The sequence below is a fragment of the Takifugu flavidus genome, chromosome 22 (assembly GCF_003711565.1).
Source record: "Takifugu flavidus isolate HTHZ2018 chromosome 22, ASM371156v2, whole genome shotgun sequence".
In the NCBI taxonomy this organism is placed as follows: Eukaryota; Metazoa; Chordata; class Actinopteri; order Tetraodontiformes; family Tetraodontidae; genus Takifugu; species Takifugu flavidus.
In genome coordinates, this window is record NC_079541.1 from 3,704,747 (window position 1) to 3,726,878 (window position 22,132).

The following is a 22,132-nucleotide window of genomic DNA, read 5'->3' on the forward strand; positions in this document are numbered from 1 at the left end:
GTGGGGGGAGGTGTGTGTGTGTGTGTGTGGGGGGGTAGATAAGGGTGATTTGTTGCATTCCGGGACAGTTTCAATATTTAGACAATTACAGTTTCGTTTCTGGAGCCGCAGCTGTAGAAACGTCCCGTTTGTACGGGCGCCGACCGCGGCCCGGTTTCAAGGTCAGTTATTATAACGACATTAGCGGCGTTAGAAAGCTGACACCTTTAATTCAGTGGATTCTGAGGTTTTTCCAGATGGCTGGTGCTGAAATATGCAAATGAAGCTCGGAACATGCAGATTATAATCTGGGATGCGTTTAAATCGCAGCATAAGCGTCTGTAGTTTACGATAAAAATATTTCCATCTAAAGTGCCCGCCTGAAAATGATCTCGGCATTGTCGGCCTGCCCGCGGAGCTCCTGAATAAAAATACACAACACCTAAAGTCCCTGTACGGCAACAAAAGCAGCCGCTGAGTTGCCTGTCTGGGGCAGCTGGGCGTCGCGTCAGTGATGGAAGTGGGGAGTTAATCTGCCTCCATCTGAAATGCTTCCACCAGCACTTTTCATGGAGACGTGTAGAGAGGGGAAAAAGCAATCTGGTGGAACCGACAGCAGCAGCGGACGCTCCAGGAACTAAACAATAAGCTATTGAAATGTTCTATTAGCAGCCCTGGAACCTATAGGTTCAACATGTTCCATGTATGAAGCTCCGCTAATGAGGAGAACATCAAAGTTGGTATAAATGGACGCGATCTGGGCTGAATTCATCCTCCCGGACTTATTATCTGAGGCAGCACTTGCGCTCTGATTGTTTGGGCCCTTTTTCCTGTCGTCGCGCCGCTTTTCCATTCCACTGATTTGTAGCCCCGATAATGAAAAGGCGCGCGGTGGCGGAGACTGAGGAGAACGCCGGCAGATAGTGCAGGTGCTCCTGCAGCACAATCGCTCCCTGATGTAAATTTAATGCCACCGTTTGCTGGCGCTTTCAGGCTGCAGCTCTGATTTAATGATTCGCTGGTATCTGATAAAGAAAAGGAACCCTCACACAGCTAGCTGGAGCGACGTGCTATCGGGCTTCCTGATCATTTGGTTTCCATTCAAAACAGAGGGGAGAACTTGTATCTTTTCCCTGAGCTACGTGTTTTCCGATATATTCAAAGTGTAAATGGACCCAGCATCAAACTATTAATACAGGCAATTTGTTAATTATGAGAGGGCATTAAAATAGTTTTAGCGGAGAAGCTAGCAAACGGTGGATAGAAAGGCATTATAGTCCTAGCAGCCTAGATTGGCCTCGAGGGATGCAATATCTACGCTTTAATTTCAGATAGCAGGCGAGAATATCCTTTTACAAGCCATTACAAGAGTTTAATGCCAGACGCTGTTTGTTGTGCTCCCATTTTATATCTGCGCTTCTTAGCACTTAGCTCGGTTGGAGATCAGATAAAAAGATGCCTGCGATATGCAATTTTCTCCTCTCGCTGGCAAATAAAAATAACCCATTAAAAATAACCTTCTCTGTTGTGCTGGTAAACACAAAGTGGATCTAACTAATTGCTTTTCCCTTCAGGAAGTGGTGGACGACTCCTTATTGTGGACACGTCTGGCTAGCATGTCCGCGCCGCTGTTGGTGCTTGACAGAAACATTTGTTTCTGGCCGTGTCTCCGGGCTCATGTTCTACGCTCTCGCCAGTCGGAGAGTTGCTTGCGGTGCTGGGTTTTTTTTATGTTGTGTGTGTGTGTGTGGAGAGAGGGTTGGTAATATAGACAGAAGCTGCCAGAATGGCGCTAGCTCATTACTCATCCCGAAGTCTGCTGAGAAGATAAAGCAGGCTGCAAGAAGCCAACAGAGATGTGGAAGAAACAAAGTGGTTTTAGTGAACTAAAAAGTGCCTGTAACAAAGTAGACGTGCTAGTTAGTGCCTCTGGTAGGGGTCAAAGTCGTCATTACACTCGCCTTGTCCACGACTAGCATACAACAGTCACTCTGTATCTAAGAATTCCAATTTTCCCCACTTTTTCTTCGAGTAGTCTAGTCTTGTTGGAAAAACTATCACTCAGAAAACAAATTGCTCTTTGTGTCAAGGATAACATCCTCATGTTGCTACAACAATCAACTTTTTACAAACTTCTTTATCGATTTTTTTTCTTTTTTTACTTAATGGCCGCTTCTCGATGTTCCCCGCGCATTTTTCCTTAGCCATCCAGTAAATGTGATATTAAAAGCTAAACCTTGCTGCTACGACAAACTCGATAACATCATCGAGATAATGAGTTACACTGATATTAATTAGACCTTTTGGCTGTGGAGCAACACATGTAAAAAATAAAAAAGTTGGGTAAAACCAGTCGGCTAAAACATGTTCTTGAGCTTAATATGGGCTGATGAATACCGTGCTCTGGGGGATGATGTTCATTTGTGTCATTTTATATTCCGGCCGGTCGGGTTTTGAGGTGTAATATAGGCCTGCCAAATCAGCGGTAGCCCCCATTACTCATCCCCCTCCACGCTGTCTCCTGGCTGGTGCGCCGGCGCTAATGCAGATTACAGGGATATATGAGGGCTATTTTGTTCGCTGCGGGGTGGAAACCTTCCCAGGCAACCCCATCCCTCTCTGATGGACGACTCTACATCTGTTCTCCCCGTGCGATAGTCTATCGGGAGATCCGCTGGAGCCCCTTATCAGATCTGGGGCCGTTACATCGATTGCACATCAATTATAGATGCTAGCTTAAATTTTTTAAACAAATTGGTGGCTGTATTAGCAGCAGCTTAGAGTCCCGAGAGACTTTGTTTGCTTGAGCGATTAGTGGCTTTAACTTTGTAGACGTAAGCGTTAAATGAGCCATTTAATGGATCATAAATGAACCATTTATGATACATGAAAACTGCAGAAAAGGTGAATAATGGTGAACTAAGTATGGTTATTTCTTCCAAAAGCACAATGAAGTTTTTCATTAAACTTTGAATCCAGGTGTGATGCCCCCCCCCCACACACACACACACACACACACACACACAATCCCAAGAGAAAACCTGAGGTGATAAACGGGCTGGGTTGCGTTACCCTCACGTTAAAAATAAAATAAAAAAAAGCCGCTTGCAACTTAAATGAGTTTGGGAGTCATGCGTTTTATTGAAAATTCCCGAGCCGGGACGCACCCAAAATTCCACCCGTTTAATCTCCGATGCGCGTCTCTCCTCATCTGCTGGGTAAATAGACCGTTCCTCATATTATTGGGCTCTTTGCTGCCAGGCTGCCGGAGAGATCTGTCCCTCAAACGGCGCCTCTCGCCGGCGGCCAAATCAATCATCTATCAGCGAAGACGTCGAAGCTCATTGTGTGGTCCGTTGCCCAACACAATCCCAGGCCTTGGAGATGATAAATTCTAAATCCGGAGCGTTTATTTTATTTCTTCACTCGTTTGCTGCGCTCTGCTCCCGCGGGGCTGCACCAACGGCAGACGTATCGCGGCTCCTCAACATGGGATGTAATTGGGGTGCAGTTGATGGCTGCTTGATCCCGAGGTGCGGGAACGTGCGCTAAGACCTCAGGAATAATCCTGACGGAAGCAAACACACGTGCGAAACGTCTTCTGGGATTTATTTGGCGTTGAAGCTGTCCGGCAAACAGAAGATAATGACCCTTGTTTCAACAGTGGATCTGAAATATTGACTCCGAGTAAGCAAACGGCCACTTCCAGGCTTTGTCTCGGATTTTATTCCTCTTCTGATTTCTTTGTTCTTCCCAGCTGACTCACGTTTTCCTTTCATCTGTGTTTTTGTCGCAGGGTCTTCCAGGAGGCAACGGAGGCAACTGCGGCGAGGAGAGCCTGGCGAGCGCCGCCTGGGAGGATGCCCACTTGTGTTTGTGCAGTTTATACAGTAGCTTTTGCTAATGCTTAAGATCCTTATTCCTTACCAAAGCAGCTATCAATAAAACAAAACCCCTGCATTCCTCATCATGGTGGCAAACTGGGTGTTCACATAAAGTCGCAGACGCTCGATCTTTGTTCCGTCTTGTTTCATATTTGACAGTTTTATGAGTATTTCTATATTAATCTTGAGCAGCAGAAGCTACTTAACATGATGGATGGTTCCATTTGAAGCTATTTGATGCAGGACGTGCAGGAAGAATTCTGCATTCCTTCACACGTCTTTTACTCTAGTGGTTGCAATACCCTGGGGATCCGTAGGGGTCAGTGTCGTGCTCCGGAAACCGCAGTTCAAACAAATACAACAGAAGCTTGCAAACAAATCCTCATTAATTCTCTTCTTTTCCCCGCTTAATGACTAAAACCAGATGAAATCGGTTGCATCGCCTCTCACGCCTCCACTCCGGAGGCCTAACAGAGGATTTTTGAGGACGCGCAGGTCCAATCTTGGGCGTTTCATCCCGGCTACCTTCACACCCTCCACGCACCGCAGTCGCATGATTAAACTTGTATAAGATCATTAGCATACAAAGCACGAGAACCTACCGCGGTGGAGTCATGCATATTTATCTGGATGCGCCCGACTCGTGCGTGCATCCACTTATATACTGTAACCTCGCAGTGTGCGGGGCACCGCCGCCTCTCTTCTCCGAACGGAGAATATGAAGTGGATATTACTAGAAGCACGACTCGTGCTTCCTCTTTTCATATTTTTCTTGTAACATCTGAAGGGAGCCGGGCCGCGGCGCATTAAAAACGTGCCTGTGAGTCAGAGCAGATGGAGTTTGCGCGGGCCCATCAGAGCCATTAGCTCGGAGCGCATCAAATACGGTTTACTCACAGAGGAATTCTGGCAACGGCTGCGTTACATATTCATCCGCTGTACACAGAGGCACATAATCAAACAGAGGCAAAGACAAACACCGCCAGGGCTGGTAAATACTCCCATCACCTCTGGGTTACCTCTGCCTTTGGAACGACTGTGAAATGGCCTCCCCTGTTCCTGTTGCTTTTCCCTGCTTTTAATTTGGCGGTGTGGCGGCGGCGTCCTCCTGTTTCTTCCCCTTTTTCCCTTCCCACTGTGAGATTGCTGTTGTGTCTTATGGCTTTTTATTCCTACGTGATGGTAGATGGGTTCATGTAGGAGTAGAAGCCACTAAACACGCGGCGAGAGCTCGGCCAGCACACGGGAACGACAGCCGCCACGTTGGCACCGGCGGCCCCACAAATACCGCAGCACAGAGGGATAAAAGCGGTTTAAAGTTGCAAACAGACCTACTTTTCGCCAGTATTTCCCACCTCCACGCCGACTTTATGCGCTCTGCATTTCAAATTCACTCTCCGGCTCCCTCTGCCCCGAGGTCCTGGTGCAGAATTGGGAAGTTCTTTAAATAGAACTGGGGGAGCAGAGGGTTGCAGGACTGGAACCAAACACAGGTAGGTTGATTGTCAACACACAGGATGTGCAGAAGAAAGAGAAATGAGCTTTGTGAAGCCATTTGTGCAGATTCTGATGTTAGCCAGGATGCTAGTCTTTTTGTTTTTGGCTAAAACTGTAATCGTTAATAAATATGACGTGGTTTAATTGGGTCACTGCATATTATTTTCTCCCACTTGGGAGCAGCATAGAGAGGAAATACCATCAATTTATTCAGTCTGTTTTGGAGAGAAATGTTCCGCCAATGCAATATTCTGTAGCTGCTACTGTATATTTATGGCTACACTGTATTTTTATATGCTGCACTGTTTTTTTGTCTCATTTTATTGAATATTTTGCAAAAATACTTTCAAATTCTACTCTGCCTTTTTAAAAAAAAAGTTGTATTAACATGAAATTGACAATAAATCTGCTTTTCTATTGTATTTCTATATCGTTTCTAGAGCTCTTGCAAATCATGCTCGGTTACCTAAACTGATATTTATGGGTTTGTTTTTGTGTAACCCAGCTTTTTTCCTTTTAAAAAAAAACATGACTTGCTGATTTTGAGCTCCCAGACTGTCATTTGCACCTCAGTTCCAATTTAAAGACCTTCAAATTCTCCTCCCTCCACAAACGAGTCTCAGAAAAATTTAAATTTAACTAAATAACTGTCTCCCTCCACAACTCGGCGCCAACCAATTAAGCAAGAAACTCATCCGCTCCTCTGGCTGCCTGGACCAGCCGGCGCGCTGGGCTTTGGGTTTAAATGTCAGCCTTCTGTTTCTGTTTTCTCTGAAATAAACCACAGGCCGAAACCTGAATTATTGATTCTCGGTTATTAAAAAGAAAGGGGGGGGGGGGGGGGGGGGGGGGATCCGACACGCGCCTGCAATTGTGCGACATTACCCGCAGATCCGAGATGGGTAATTATTGGTGATGTGATTGCAACAGATATGGAGGGAGGTTAATGATTTATGCAGGGCTGTGCTTTTGTGATCTAATATTCAGTGGGAGGGGTGGGAAGTTTCTTTGCCTTGCATTATCAATTTAATTTATTTTTCAGGTTCCCACTCCTACGAGGTCTTTTTTCCCCCTCCCTGTCTCGGAGAAGAGAAAAACATTAGTGAGGCTCAGCAGTTCGATTGGGAACCAGCGGGGGGTCCGTGGGAATGCGAAGGTGGGAATCCAGATCTATGGGAAAGTGTTTGCATTATTTAAAGCAAAAGGGGAGGGTTTGAATTGATGGATGCCGGGGGCTGTGTTCCTGTCTCGGTTATGATCTGATGGTAAACCTCACATTTCCCAAATGTCAGGATATTCGTCGGAATAAGTTGAGTAGCGCGCGTTTATAAATTATGCAGCGACTTTTAGGAGTACTCCGGGTGCGCAGCTCGAACAAGGTCGCCGAAGCCTCCCATTCGGGTAAAAAACATGGAAATCGTTGCGTTTGGAGTAATAGCATTTGCACCTGACGGCAGCAGTAATGTATTGTTTGTGTACAGTAATGTACGGGTGCCGTGTTGTGCCGTATCCGCCCCCGCGGGCTGCGCTTTTCTCCGTGTAATAAATAATGCTCTTTTGTGTTTCCTGCTTCATTTGTTCCCTGTTGTAACATCCACGCAGCTCAATAAATTATGAATGCCGCCTGTTCAACCTGCCACATATCTGGTTTAATTTGGCTGTCAAACTCTCTGGATGTTGTTGCTTTTGTTTATCGAATGCCGCACGAGCGCTGGTTTACAATTTTACGGGAGGGACGTGAACGTCTCAGCGGATCTGAACACTTCAGGTGTCACATGCGTTAATATGGCGACCGACCGAGTGCTTCATTGGTGGATCAATAATCTGGCGGTTTAATTAACCCTGTCTGTGACACGTGTTGAATTCGCCACCGAGTTGCTACAGATGACGCCACGATTGCGTTGCGGCTCATTAAAGAATAAAGTTACTCGCTATTCCCACGCAAAAATGGCGTGACAGCAGGCAACCGGCCGATTGTTGAGGGCCAACTTTACAGGCGTGGTGTGATTCTTTGGTTTTCTTTTCTCAGAGATTTATGTTTTGGGGGGCAGACGAGCTCGCCCACACACACCAGCTGGCCCCTGTCTGGGGGAATCGCCTCAGCCATCTTTATTCTGATGAAATCAGAGGAAACCACACCACGCATCCTGAATAATTCTCAGTGATGGAGGCCCTCTTTGAGCTCTGGCACCGCTCTTCCTTCCAATTAACACAAGGCAAAGAGCCCCCCCACCCTCCCCTCTTGTTTGCCAGTGTGCAAGCGGTAATTGGATAATCCCCGAAATTTGAGCGTGCGCACAAAAAAGAATGTGTAATTAATCCCGAAAGATGGTCAAATATTGACACAGATGAATCCTGCAGAGCGGAGATACAGAATGAGTCAACAAAAACACAAAGAGGGAACTTTATGACAAGTCAGGCGCCAATTTTAAATCCCATAATAGAATAACTGAGAAAATCAACACATCAGGAGCATTCCTTCCCATCATCCCTTTGTTAATTAGGGTCACATCCAGCTCATCCTCTCTGGCAGGTGAGGAATCAACACTTGTGGCTCTTAACATCTGGGTTTTAGGCCAGGACGCTAACACCGATGAAGGCTACTTCTACGCTAGGTGTCGGATCTTTATCCAAAGGTTGTTAGTGTGCTAGCTGAAACAGCAGGTCACAGTGTAGCATCGCGCCCTGTCAGGCCTTAGTCCTGAGTCTCCGGACTGGTTATTAAGACCTTTCGCAAGCGCATCGCATTATCTCAAATGATGAAAACCGGAGAAGCGCAATGCTAAAATACGTCTTCACCTGAGTCACCAGTTTTTGCTACATCTGAATAATAGCGGGAGCCGACGTGGCATTTTGGAAACGATCTAATCCGGCGCTGTGACCCGTAGACGTCCCGTTGTGACACCGGAATGCTGAGCCTCCAAGATTTTTCTCAGCGTCTCGCTAAAACCCATCACCGGTCGACGTTCCCCCCTCTCGGAGTCCACTTAATGAGATTGTGGCGTCAGCGTTCTGGCTGCAGTTTACAGCGCTGAGGACTCTTTAATGATATGTTAATGGCTTGGCTGTATTACCTCTCAGCTGCCCAAACAACATTAAATACCCCGCGGCTGATTAATCTGGCTTCCACAAAAACACCCAATTAGCGCGAAAATGTTTGTATTGAGTTCTGTCAACAACTTGGAAAAAACAAAATGGACAAAAGGGAAAAAAGCCAATAGACAGTGACCAAAAGTGGCAGCTCGAATTATTCCGAGTTAATACCCAAATAGGTATTATTGTAGATAAAGCCTTCTTGTACACAAAACTTCAAATAACTTCTGGCTCTTGTTGCTCAAGGGCACGTTTCCAGCGTGGACAGCTGATGGTAAACAGCGGAGGTCGAACCCGTGACCTCTGGGTTGCGTAACGGTCTGTCCGAGCAGCAGGCCGCCCAGCCGGCATCAAAGTGAGATTATCACTAATTACCTCACTGGTCTTGTTCCACTTAGAACAATCAAACTGGTCTCAGCGCCGGTCAAATTAGCCTGGCTGCAAAACAACCAGAAAACAAGCTTTCTTTCAAGCTTCACAGCGGAGAGGAGGGGAGGACCCGGCCCGTCCAGACGACAATAAACCGGGGTTCCGAGATGGGCTCCGTGTCCGAGCGCGTGCAGATGGTGGCAGAAGGTAAAATTCAATTCCACTTGATGTCGCATCTGTTTCAGTCAGGATGTTCCAGAGAATCCAGAGCCTGGCTCCTGAACAAGTGGCAGGAAAAGCTGGCTATCAACAGGGAGAACCCTTGAGTAGGACCCTCCTGCTGAGGAGGGAGATGGAGCAGAATCACTCCAGCCATCAGCAGGAGCTGCCCTCTCTGTGTTGGCCTGGTTTTGCTCAAGGTTTCTTCCTCTTAAAAGCCAGTTTTTCCCTGGCCACTCTTGCCCTGGGTTTCTGTAAAGCCCCTAGAAGATGTGTCAGTGGGGTCAGAGGTCACCGATGCAGGTAAAAGTAGCTAATGTCATCAAAAACTGAATTATAAATAAGGATAAAACGATGGTTTTTTGGAGGATTGGTGGAGCTCACTGCCCCCTCTGGAACCACCCACTCCTTCCCGCCACACACCTTTGATGTTCCCCTTAGTCTCGGTCCACCAGGTTGCATTTTTGATACCCTGCCAGACCATCCTGCAGCTCCTGAGATCCATGACCCTCTACCCATCAGCCAGCTTGGTCCCTTTTGCTACCTGTCTCCCCCCCCCCACCCCCCCTTCCTGCCCCCATCTCCATTATCCCGGTCCGCAACCTTTCCACGGAGCGATTACAAGCCCTGATTGTATCAGTTTGTGGTCTTGTGCGGTTTATAAAGATCATGTGCACTACTGCTCTGTAACCAGGTAGAAACGATTTCACCAGCCGCAGTTTTGGGCCGAAGACACCGCCCTGTCCACACCTCAGGTCCCCGGTGGCGTGTGTTCCGGTCCTGCCTTAACTTCTGCTGATCGATATCAATATTCTCTTTCATCTATATGTGGCGAAGAGCTCAGCTCTAACCCCCGAGTGGCCATCTTTTTTTCTTCCTTTTTTTCCTCCCGGCTCAGTCAGTGAAAGTAGATTTGTGCCGCTGGAAACACACTCCCAGACTTTTGCGGTTTAAAGTCAAAACTCGGATTTGTGTGGAAAATCTGTCAGCGGAGGGGATCTGTGGCTCGCCTCCTCCGGCGTTGGTGCCCCTCACATCCGTCAGATTCTGCGGAATCGCGTCGCTTCCGAGCTCATCGTTAGATGCCGATGCCTCCCACGGCAGAGTAACTCGTTTCATGACATTCAAAATGGGAAAAATTCCACGAACAAATGTGCTCCGAGTTCATTTACCGAACTCCACCGAGGCCGACTAATCGCCGGGTTTTGGCGCTAATCATCAGATCGCGGGTAAAAGCGGACGGGAATGGCTCCTGAACGTGCTAAAGTACAAACATCACGCAGGTTTGTGCCTGTAGCTCCGTCTGTTATCACCTCATCAGCAGTGGGGGTGGAAGAACTTGAGGTGAGAGGAAGTGAGGCGAAGGGAGCGGGGGGGGGGTCGCTAAGCCGAAGAGGGGAGCCAACAGGAGGCAGCATCCTTATCAAAGGCCCAGGTTTCCGAGCGCGGGTTAAAAATAGCAACGGAGGGGAGATTGGCATCGATTTCTGCAGGCGTTGACGGCCCGATTGACAGCAGCACCGCGGCGTCGGGCCGTAGAGCCATCGAGGGAATCCGCCAGACTGCCTATGATGAGATGAGATGGGGAGATAACTTCTGACAAGCCCTCCACCCACCGCCCAACTCTAATCACCCCGTCTGCACACACAGAAAAAGTAATTACCACACACGGCCACACACACACACACACACACGCGTGCACACGCACGTTTGTCTGCCCCTGAGCAAATAATAGGACTTTGGCTGGCTGAGCACCCACCTGTCCGGTGTCTTCTGCCAGGCCAAAGCTCAGACACTCACGCACATACCAAGCACCTCTGGACGTCCCTCAGCAGTCGGCGGCCACCGTCCTTCAGGGTTATGGCATTAAATTATCCTCCACCGGTAAACAGAAACATAATATCCATGAGCTGTCCCGAGCGGGGGTGTCACTGACCTTTATTTTACTGCTTTAATGAACTCCATTAAGTGATTACTGTTGTTACACTCTCCGCTTTACTGCACTTCATCTATTTGATGAAAGAGCAGGCGGGTCGGCGGAGGCTCGCTCGTTTACACTACCTGGAGCTCGCACACGTCCTTCCAGAACATTCATTTCGCAGAAAAGATGTTTGTTTATGGAGCTGAAACAGGCCAACGGTGTTTGTTTTTTTTGTGAACTGGGCTCAGAGGCAGCTGAAGCTGAAGCTTGTCAGCAGCCCAGCGTGTGAGGATTTTAGCTGATAAAAGCTATTTGATGACACAGGCATCTTTTGTTTCTACATTGAATTCAATTCTTAGACTTTTGTTGCCATTCAGGCTAAGTTAAGCTAACAATTCTTCCCCTTTTGAATTCAATAAAAGTACACAGAGCCCTTATGTTCCAAGCTGAAAGTCAAAATATCAGATATTAGCAGCTTCAAGAAGAAAAAGCTGCTAACATCTGGGACATTTGTATGCATGAACCTCCCTCCATCTCTCTGTAGATCATTCAATTATCCCAAATAATTGCCGTTTAACACAAAAAGTTTGTCTTTAACTTATAATGAGACGATTTGGAGCAATCCGCCACCAGGACTCTGTCAATCTGTCAGTGTGATGCTGCTCTTGTTAGAACCGCCTCAGAGACAATCACTCTGGGCTCCTTCTAATTAGAAACTCATTGCAATTTATGAGCGCCCGTTATGAATTATTAAGCTCTGTTTCCTGTGGAGTGATGCCATTAGGGAACTTTAAGCAAGTGAGTGTCTTGCTGGAACCTTCATCATCGTCACCCGGGGTCCACGTGCCAGAGGCTCATGATCAGGTGTTTGCTGCCCCCTAGCGGCGGGGAGTGGAACCTGTACATTTGAACAATTGATATAACACAATTCAACGATAGTATATTTTATAAACATATGAATCCATTGTGGCCAAAGTTGAGTCACTCGGGTAGTTGAGATGAAAAAACATGAGGGGGGACAGTCTAGAATAAACGAATCAGATCCTTTTTGTAGGTTACTAGTTGTAATTATGCGTGAATGTGTGTTTTCTCTTTGACACTTCATCGTGAAAATTCTTCATAGTTTGACAAGTGACGAGGCTACAATTTGTGATGGTGGGTGGAGATATTAAATCAAATGTCTTTCACCTGGCTCAGGTTGTTGGGAGAGGTTCAGAGATGTGTTTTTGCCCTCTCTTCGAGGCTAAACAGCAGCTACAAGGTTTGGGCCACTGTAGTATGTGACTCTGCTGGGTTTTGTTTGTTTGGTTGGTTGGGTTTTTAAATATCTACAACCCTGATAGTCTTGATGTACCTTAACTGTCGTCTGACCTGGATTATTTGGTTAGAGCGTCATCTAGTGGACAGTGTGGGTTAGCTGCCCGATCATGGAAAAGATATTTGATGACAAATTCAAAATGTTCCCCATATTTGCAGTATATTCAATGTATGCACTTCGTTTGGACTTTTTAGGAATAAAAGTTTGCACAGTTGATCAAAAATTATTGAGATAGACATTTATTTCTTACAATGAATGTGATTAATACATCATCAAAACAAAAATGAATGTTGTAATACTATGCATGCTGAAATAATACGAATCGTTAGAAATCAATAGCTCATTCCAGACAAATAAAATACTCAACACCATTGAAACTATTTATTTAAGAACGAAATAAGAATTGCACCAGGATTTGGCTTGATATCCTTTCTACATACCAGAACTGTGATTTACTATATTTGACTTTTAAACTTTTCTCAGACATATTTAGTCCCCCAGCTGGATCTTATTGTTCCCCAGTGTGGGAGCGACCTTGTCCCGGCTGCTGATATCTGCGTCGCTGTTGCAGCAGCAGCGGTCAAACAGATGTTGACGTTCCTGCTCCGCCAGCTGGGAACATTCTTCTTCTCTGTTTACCAACATTGTCGATTTCCGCCCCATGCTGCCACCTGCTGGTCTGATCATATAAATACAAATAAAACGCAATCGCCAAACTTTTGAAAACAACTGTTTATGTGGTGATAATCCTATTTATTATTGTCTCAAAAGAAATTAAAATTGTTAAATTGATGACATTTAGCACATTAAGCACCTGTGTTGAAAATTCAAAGTGGACAATGCTGTATTATTTTACTTAATATATTAATCAGCTTTAACGCAGATTAAAACCCCCCAAAACCCAGAACTACGGTGAATAAAATATGCAACATAATGTAATGTACAAAAGCGACATCAGAGAAATATAGATAGAATTTTTTTTCTCTCTCATTTTTAAAAACGTAACGACAAAACATTATAGAATAAACAGACATCTATATTTGTTTTGTAAACATTATGTGGAGTGTTGTTTTAATATTTTACAGACCGATAAGTACAATAAATCTTAATTTGTGAACAAATTCGCAACTATTATTATGCTGCGTTCCACTTTCCTGGGAAGTCGGAACCTTTTCTTGCGGTTCGCTAGCGCCACCTAGCGGCGAGTCGCCGGGCTGATCCGGTCTTCGTCAACCAACCAGGAAAGAGGGCTTGCCGTGATCTGGACTGAAGCGGATGAGACCGACAGAAACCTTTGTTCTGCCGCTGCTCCGAGCCCGTGAATGCAGCCTTCCGATCCGCACTCGCGACTCACGCGCTGGCGATCGCTTATCGATGCTTTATCGACCGGAAAATTGACAGAATTTATTCGTTCCGCGTCGCCGACTTCCCCCCCACAACGAACGCGACACCCCGAGGTGGACATCTGCACGGGCTGTTTGTCGGTGAGCCGCTAAATGGAAATAAAACGAGGGGCTGAGAATGGAAGCAACCGAGGTGCGTGAACCTTAAAGATCAATTCTTTTTGATAGCGATTTAAAAAACAACACCAGTAAATCCGAACATGTTTTCTCCCGGAGCTTCTGGCGTCGGCAGCCTGTCGGGCTGCTCGGCTGTGCTGAGTTTGGGTCTGAGGGCTCCCGGAGCACCTGAACGCATCACGCTCCTATCATCCGTGCACTTGGCTGCTGTAAACAAAGTTCACTCGCGCGGCTTCTGGCGTCAGACGCCTCCCGTTCGCACTCTTTGGTCGATCTGGGGGCACAAAAGAAGCCACGAAAGGGTCAAATAAATGTCCCATCAGCCTCCGCAGCCTGGCCTTGTCCTTGGCAAGGCAGCGGCCGAGCAGATGGTGGGAGAGGACTGCCCCTGGTGGGTTGAAGCCCATCAGCTGCTGCAGGAAGTGCATCCTCTGTGGCACAGATGCGGGGGGGGGCGATGGTTGATGCCTCGCCAGAGTCCAGAGGACTTTTCTGGGTGTGCACGAAGCTACGGTGGCATATTTAAGACCTTTGAGAGGTGATCAGCAGCATTCAGGGAGGGAGGCTCTTCCTCCTGAAGGCTGGGGTTTGGAGGGGGGGGGCGACCTGGATGTGTGGTCGGAGATGGCCCCGGGCTCCCCTGGAGCTAGTGGAGCTGCTGGAAGGCGATGGGGGATGGTGGAGGCTTTCTGTGCCACGGTAACGGTCATGATGGTTCAGAGATTAGGTTTGTAGTTGCATCAGACGGGCTTTTCAGGCATTAAACCAGGCCGCCGACCAAACAGATCACATGTATTGAACTGGGTTTGATTATTAGAGGCCTCGCACTCAAAAACGGCCTCCTGGATTTGTTCGCAGGTAACGATCTTCCAGTCCAGTATCTGCGCCTCCTGGCCCCGCCTTTGCAGCTCCTGTCAGCTGCGGTGTGGCAAGTAGTGCAGCAGGGACTTGTGGACCACTACGGGATGCTGGAGGAGTTTGTTACCATGGTGACGGAGCTAGTCCCAGAGCTAATGAGCTACAGTCAGAAGGCTCAGCTCATCATGGGCCTTAGGGCCAGGGTGAGTAGAAGCAGCAGCACTCAGGGGCTCGGTTTAGGTTTTTCCTCTTCGAGTGACGGCAATAACAGCAGAAATTCAGCGTTGGTGATGGCGATGCTTCGCTTTGTCATCAGCTGGTTCTGGAAATGTGCCGCGGAGAGCACCCGGTGGACATGCAGGCCATCCAGCCCCATCTGGACAGAATTAAAGCCCCCGTCAGCACCGCCAAGGACCACCACGTGAGTCACCACAGGCCAGGCTGGCCCCCTCCGCGCTATTTTAGTGCTAACGCTGAAGCTAATGTTGCTTAAAAGGAAGAAGATCTGATGTTCTGTTGGTCGGGGATTTGCTGTTAAGGACAGTCTGACCTGTCGGGTTGTTCAAATCTGCTTAACCACATCAGCCCTGGTGAACTTGCACCCCCCCCCCCCCCTCCATGTGTGACAGGACACCATTAACCAGGTGGAGGAATCTGAGGTGAACTTTGTGGAGCTGGTGCACTCGTTGCTGGAGGATCCCGTGCAGAGAAAACACTTCTTCCAGGTGAGACACCGTGCACGCCGAAGCGAGTGAAACGAAGCCATATATTTCATGTCCTGTCAATCAAACTGAAGGCTGAAGGCTTTAAATGGCTCAGTGATCCAGAAGTATCTTCATCTGTTACAGGAAATCTTCCCCGCCTACTTTGGCTCAAAGTATGACGCGTCTCTGGAGATGCTGGTGTGGGAATTCATATCAAGGCTGGACGAACTGCTCCCAGTTCCAGATTTCACACAGGTGGCGTGGCTCTTTAAACTCTTTTTGTTTTCCTGATTATTCCTGTCAGGGCCAAACGACGCCAAGCAGGAATGGAATATTTTGGCTCTGGGTTGAGCCGCATTTTACCGCCAGTCTGTCAAAGGTGCCGTCAGAAGCCTGCGTTTCGTATCGCGCTAATAATAAAGCAGCGCTCAAAAGGGCCCCAGCTGTCTGATCCCAAGACGGATCCAGACGAGGGTTAACGAGGCTCAGGTGCAGCACAATAAATCCTCCCCCTCCTCTTTTTCTCTGACAAGCTGCCAAAAACGAAAGCTCGATCAACACGCCGTAAACAGAAATGAGCTCATTTGTGTCGGAAGTGTTTCATTCAAATCACGTGAATTTTGCTCCTCTCCCAGCTGACGGGGCTTCTGGGAGACGCTCCGACGCTCCTCAACGACTGTTTACGATCCTCTTTCCAGCCGGGGGACATGAAGGCCGTGCTGGAACACCACAGGAAGCTCGGCCATTTTAAAGAGAAAGGTGGGATTTTCCAAGCACAAACCCTCATTTATCCTTTCAGTCCTCCGCTTCCGTATTTGTGACCTGATGTTTATCCGTAGATCCTCGATTCTTACCGATGGACGACTGCATCCTGTCCTCATTGTCTCTGCCTCCCGGAGCTAAACCGGTCATCAACTCCGCTTCCTCGCCCCAACTCGGAGACGCCTCGGAGCTCAAAGGACACGCCGACGCGCCCATCAACGGTGGCGGCATCGAGAGGTCGAGCAGGAAGGGCCCTGGGGCGGCGAGGCAGAGACGGAAGGACACGGGCGACTCAGAGGACTGGCAGCTTGGAGACGGCGGGAGCATCTCCCGGGACAGGAAGCCACCGTGCGACGAGATGATCGACCTCACGACATCCGGGGAGACCACAGACACTGAATCAGTGGCTGACGACAGCGGCCAAAGCACGAGGATCGCGCGACTTCTCAGGAAGCGGAAATTGAGCGATGGTGTGGATATTCCCGCAAAACAACCCACGGAAGTGTCAGCGTTCCTGTAAGGATTGCGAATATTTCTATTCCTTAATTACTGGTGTGGGGAAATTTTGTCTGTGTTGAATGTTTCTGCTCTCAAGGATTTGGCTCAAAAGCAAATCCAGACGATAATTCTGCCTGGATTATTCTTTGGACCATGAACATTTAATCCCATATAAACCGTGCTGCGTTGCTGCCATCCATCGGTTAAACCCAATTGCAAAGAAATCTGGGTAATCTGCATCGATAGTCAAATAATCTGTCATTTATTTCCCCCTCCGGTGCAGAGATCCGTCCCTGGATGACGAGAATTCTGGCGAATCTCCTCTGATCTCCATATGGGGAGAGTATACAGGTTGGTAATCTGACACCCAGCCTGAATTTTATGATCAAGTCACACGCTTAAGTTGCGGAAAGACGTCAAAAACAATCCGAATGTGCCGCTGACCTGCTTTATTTGTAGGTATTTGTAGGTTAAATTGGCTGAAAAGCAGATTTTAATCTTTGTTTTTTATCTTCATCCCACTGTTCCTGTGTTAGATCCCCAGGAAGGATCTTTCTCCGTCATCAAGGACGCTAAAGTTCCCTGGTCTGATGAGGAGACGCTCCACCTGCTGGACATCTGGGGGAAGGACACGGTGCAGAGGGCTCTGAAGGGCTGCCTGAAGAATCGGCACATTTTCACGCAGATCGCGCAGAAGATGGCGGAGCGAGGCTACATGCGGAGCGTGGAGCAGTGCCAGACCAGGATCAAACGGCTGAAGAAGTACTTCCGTCAGAACCACAAGTGGGTGTCAAACGGACCGCACGTTCGCGTCGAGTCCCCCTCGATTCCCTAAAATGTTCTTTCCTCTTTCTGGGATCTAAAGAGCCAACTCCAAGATGGAGTACAGGTTTCACGAGCAGCTGGAACGGGTACTCGGCTCGTCGCGCACGTCAAACGCCAGCGAGATCACGTACGACGTGGAAGAGTTCAACGACGACGAGGAGTCCAGAGACGGCGACGAAGATCTGCAGGTTCTCGGCCAAACGATCCAAAGAGAAGTCGGTACGCCTGCCGCCTGAACGGCTCCTCTCGATTGGCGATTCTTCGCCCGCGTGGGTACGAAGCGCAGAAATGAAAATCCCGTTTGATCGTTTAAGGGACTCGGAGCGTTCCGTGGACGGACTCGGAGACGTTGCTCCTCATCAACACGTGGGGGGAAGACACGCTGCAGCAGGAGCTGAGGATGACGCACAGAACCGGACACATCTTCACCATCATATCCAACAAAATGGCTGCCCAGGGCTTCTCCAGGACGCCAGAGCAGTGCCAGACACGGCTGAAGAGGCTCAAGCTGAACTTCAGGCAGAGCTACCACAACAAGTGTGTGTGCTGGAGGCAGGAAACACCGAAGGAAGGATTCAGGATGCTGATGAATTACTGCTCTTTGTTCCTCTGTCCAGCCTGAAAGAACTGGAGCAAGTTCACTGCAAGTTTTACAACGAACTGGGGCAAATCTTGGTGAAGGACTTCGTTCCGGTGCAGCAGGCAGAGGAACTATCTGGAGAGCTGGACGAGGACCTTTCCTCCTTTACCCCTCAGGACGGGGGTAAATGCTCTCCGCCTGTTTAGACCGTCACCCATCAGGCTGCATCTTTCTCTTATTTTCCTGCTCAGAGCTCGAGTCTTTTGTCCCTTCAGAGTCCGTCGGTGCCGTTGAAGACAGGAAGAAGGTGCCCTGGTCTGATAAAGAGACAATCATCCTTCTGGAGATTTGGGGAGACACGCAGGTTGGTAAAGATTCTCAGGTAATTCGGACATGCGTCCGTGGGGAACTCTGGGATATCTCCTCCGTTCAGGTGCAGCGGAGCATACGCCGGTACCCTCACAACGGCCACGTTTTCACCGAAATTTCCGAGAAACTCCGGGCCAACGGCTACTCCCGAACACCGGAGCAGTGTCACTCCAGAATCAAACGCCTGAAAAGCAACTACCGGCAGTGCCGGGAGAGCATCAGGTAGGAGCCGCACGTCTCAGATGCTGTTGACGGGAGCCGGGTGTCTGAACCCCGCGGGCTTCGCTTTCTTCAGCGCAACCGGCTCCGACAGAATCGACTTCAAGTTCTACGACCTGCTGGAGCAGATCCTGGATAAGCAGCCGTCGACGTCGGCGTCCGCCGTGGAGACGGACGCCATCGAGATATCGGAAGACTCCGACGGCGACGGAGGAAACGACCCGGGTAGATTTGAAGTTTTATGGCGCTAATATCTTTTTTTTTATACAAACTTTCTTTATTGATGTTTTTTCACAGATAGGGAATCAAAAACATTGGTATAGCAGTATAACAAATTTCCAATAGTAAAAAAAAAAAAAATATATATATATATGTATATGTATACACACATACACAGACGCACATATACCCATATATAGAAAAATAAATAACAAAATGATAAAGGTGAAAATGAAGGAAAACCACATACGAGACTGTTCAAAAGTAAATGTGCTAATATCTTAAATGTGCCTGTAAAGTTGGAAAACCGGGACCTTTTTTTTTTCCCGCCAGAGGCAGTTGCCAGCGTGTCGGTGGAAAAGCCGCCACCGAGTTTGTGGTCAGACGGGGAGATCCTGGCGCTCATCGAGATCTGGGGCGAGGAGGACGTCCAGAGGGCGCTGAGGGGATCCGTCCACAACGGCTACGTTTACGCCGAGATCTCGGAGCGAATGCAAGACCTGGGCTTCTCCAAGACCTCGGAGCAGTGCCGCTGGAAAGTCAAATCCCTGAGGAACAACTTCCGACAGTGTTACGACAAGAAAAAGTGCGCTCGGACCGTCAGTCGCCGTCTGACCGTCCGTTCAATCCGCTAACGCGCATCGCGTCCTCACTTCTAGGTGCGGGAAGAAAGTGGATTACAGATTCTACACCCAGCTGGAGCAGATCCTGGGCCAGGAGGCGGTCTCTATGGACGAGTACGACAGGAGAGACGAGCAGGCAGATCAGGATGCGGGTACGCGTGTTTTCCGTCCACCTGCGATGGTGCCAAGGTCGTTTCCTTTTAACCGCTGCCTCCGCGCCAACAGCTGCAGATGGCGTGAACTCTTCCTGGACGGAGCCGGAGACGGTGGCCCTGGTGGAGGTGTGGGCGGCGGACGACGTGCAGCACAGCCTGAAAACCTGCGTGCACAACAGCCACATCTTCGCCGAGATAGCGGAGAAGATGAGCGGCGTGGGGTTCCCCAAGACGGCGGAGCAGTGCCAGTCCCGGATGAAGCGGCTGAAGAAGACGTACAGGCGCTACTGCAACAGCCGGAGGTAGAACCAACGAGCTTCGTTCCACCTGTGGGGCATCGCTAAGCTGCTCTTCCGTCCTCCAGAACCGGACGCCCCGTTTCCTTCCGGTACTTTAACCTCCTCGCCCCGGTTCTCGGCGACACCTCCGAGTACGTCGACGAGGACGGTTCCCCCGCCGACGCCGCGTCGCAGCCGCTCGTGGAAAAGGGTCCCGACGTGTGTAGGTTGAAGGACGGTCAATTGGACTCGGAGGTAAAGAACCCATGGGTGAACGTGTCGTTTCTCTACCCAGACGAGCAGGGCGGCCACTTCCTCCAGGCCGACCTGAGTAGAAAGACGCCCTGGTCGGAGCGGGAGACGCGTACCCTGCTGGAGATCTGGGGCGAGGACCCCGTCCAGCTCACGCTGAAAGGTTCCCAGAAGAACCGCCACGTGTTTGAGTACATTTCCGAGAAGATGAGCAACCGAGGGTACTCGCGGACCACGGACCAGTGCTACTCCCGCATCAAGCGGCTCAAATACGGCTTCCTCCATGAGAAGTGAGTGCTGTTTATTTTAATTCCCTAGCGTGTCGCTGGTGGAGGTTCGTTGTTTTAATCTTTTCGTTGGATGTAGGCAGGATTTTAAATTTTTCAGCGAGATGGATGGAATTTTCAGGAAGCAGCTGAAAGTGGACGACTCGGACTCGGACTTGTTGGTGCCAGAAGAGGCGGAGGAATACGGGGCCGAGGCCGAACTCGGCAGAGGTGAGATTTTAAATTGAAATAGAGGTGATTTTTGAGGGTCAAACCAAATAAGCTGTGGCTTCAACCCCATTTCATGGCTGTAGCGACAGCAAGTGCTCAGTGGATGCCGGAAAATTCCAAGCAGATCTGGACGGACAGCGAGACGGAGGCCCTTCTGAACATCTGGAGGAGCGGAGACATCCAGCAGATGTTGAAGGGCTCGGCGATGAACAAACAGATCTACTCGCAGGTGTCCGAGCTCATGGCCAGCCAGGGTTTCCTGCGCACTCCTGAGCAGTGTCAGAACAGGATCAAGAGGCTGAAGGCTAATTTCCGACAATTCCTGGAAGGGAGAAGGTAGGTTCCTCCGTCCTCTGTCAGGGGGACGTTCAGGCGGTCTTATCTGTGTTCAAGCGGCGTTGTCTTGCACGCGCGCCAGTTTTTAAAGCTCGTATCAAACCAGCGGCTTTTCCCTGTCGTTTCCAGAGGGGAGAGACAGGAATTCAAGTTCTTTGACCAGATGGTGCAGCTGTTTGGCAACAAATACGTCATCAACTCGGAGCCTGTGGCCGAAGACGCAGACGACGGCGCAGGTAAGAAGTCGCATCGCTTCAGCCCGGACGCCCAATTATCTGGAATTCCATCATTTTAAGTAATTATGTCAGTGACGCACACACTCATGGACGTGCAGCACTTTTAAAACCGTGTTCTCGGGAGACTTTTCTATTTTTTCTGCCCGTCTACAGACCCGACGCAGCCGTTATGAAGACAAATGGGCCGTGTCCTGACGGCTGGGGGAAGTGTTCCGGTTCACTGGGATTTGTACATATTTCAAAGCCATGACAACCAGGAAGCTCAGGGCTCGAGGAACAAAACTGAACTTCTGATCCTGACTCGGTGGGAGTCACACAAAACCTCCTGTTCTGTCTCTGTATTTTCTTTTCTTTTAAAAGGTCTCACCGGGCACCGCTCTGTCACAACGGTCAACATCTGGCCACACATCTGTATTTAACATCAGGTCATCAGCGTCCAAGAACTACAGAACCCACTTTTCTATTTAGCTCCGCCAATTTTTATAGGATTACTTTTACATTTGCCTTACAAAATATGGAACGATGACCTGGAGCGGACCACTCGATCCCAATGAACTTTTTAATTTCCTGCTTCACTTTTCTAGAACAGTGTAAAGCTCGAGTGAACGGAAAGTTTGTACAGAACTCTTGTAAACTCTTGTCTTTCCAAAGTATGGCGACCAGACTCTTTTTTTTTTTTTTACCAAAACACGCAGTACATTTGTTTTTCCGTAATCTACTCAGATCTTCTCTTTTATACAACTTGACTTTGTATAGAACTTTATTTATTTAAATTATTGACTTTGTTCCTTTAAACGTTAATGTGACATTTTCGACATGTTTTGTTTGACAAATAAATTAGTACTGTTAAAATCGGGGGAAATGTTCACTGACATTATTCCATTTCCTGTTCTGAGGGAGCTGCTTTAGTAGGGGAATTTG

General features: G+C 48.6%; 1 protein-coding gene and 1 long non-coding RNA gene across 8 annotated transcripts in view; both read left to right on the top strand.

Annotated features, from left to right (window-relative positions):
* The window catches only part of LOC130519439 (uncharacterized), a 36,601-nt gene extending 32,655 nt beyond the window's left edge, over positions 1–3,946 (top strand). Inside the window, exon 6 of the long non-coding RNA XR_008948316.1 lies at positions 3,776–3,946. This is a non-coding gene — a long non-coding RNA (uncharacterized LOC130519439). The remainder of the gene's footprint in view (positions 1–3,775) is intronic.
* Positions 3,947–12,771: 8,825 nt separating this feature from the next.
* zgc:113263 (uncharacterized protein LOC503753 homolog) lies at positions 12,772–22,073 on the top strand. 7 transcript variants are annotated; one of them, XM_057022498.1, is made up of 24 exons: positions 12,775–13,816; positions 14,659–14,861; positions 14,975–15,079; positions 15,288–15,383; positions 15,507–15,617; positions 15,998–16,121; positions 16,202–16,640; positions 16,906–16,973; positions 17,159–17,405; positions 17,488–17,666; positions 17,762–17,984; positions 18,065–18,210; positions 18,279–18,391; positions 18,461–18,618; positions 18,692–18,840; positions 19,168–19,420; positions 19,494–19,609; positions 19,680–19,914; positions 19,977–20,113; positions 20,186–20,432; positions 20,509–20,639; positions 20,723–20,975; positions 21,105–21,211; positions 21,365–22,073. In XM_057022498.1, the coding sequence occupies exons 1-24, from the start codon at positions 13,777–13,779 to the stop codon at positions 21,382–21,384; spliced, it is 3,900 nt and encodes a 1,299-aa protein (XP_056878478.1). In that variant the 5' UTR covers positions 12,775–13,776; the 3' UTR covers positions 21,385–22,073. The 7 variants fall into 7 exon arrangements, with proteins under 7 accessions (XP_056878480.1, XP_056878474.1, XP_056878477.1 ...); XM_057022499.1 differs by having other exon boundaries at positions 12,776–13,816; positions 18,303–18,391; XM_057022494.1 differs by having other exon boundaries at positions 12,774–13,816; positions 18,279–18,618.
* The last annotated feature ends 59 nt before the right edge of the window (positions 22,074–22,132 follow it).

Bases quoted from the DNA above. Each gene is read 5' to 3' on its own strand.
- zgc:113263 (XM_057022494.1), top strand. From the start codon at position 13,777: ATGGAAATAAAACGAGGGGCTGAGAATGGAAGCAACCGAG. The intron at 14,862-14,974 runs GTGAGTAGAAGC...CTTTGTCATCAG, and splicing joins TCATGGGCCTTAGGGCCAGG to CTGGTTCTGGAAATGTGCCG. The intron at 18,841-19,167 runs GTAGATTTGAAG...TTTTCCCGCCAG, and splicing joins CGACGGAGGAAACGACCCGG to AGGCAGTTGCCAGCGTGTCG.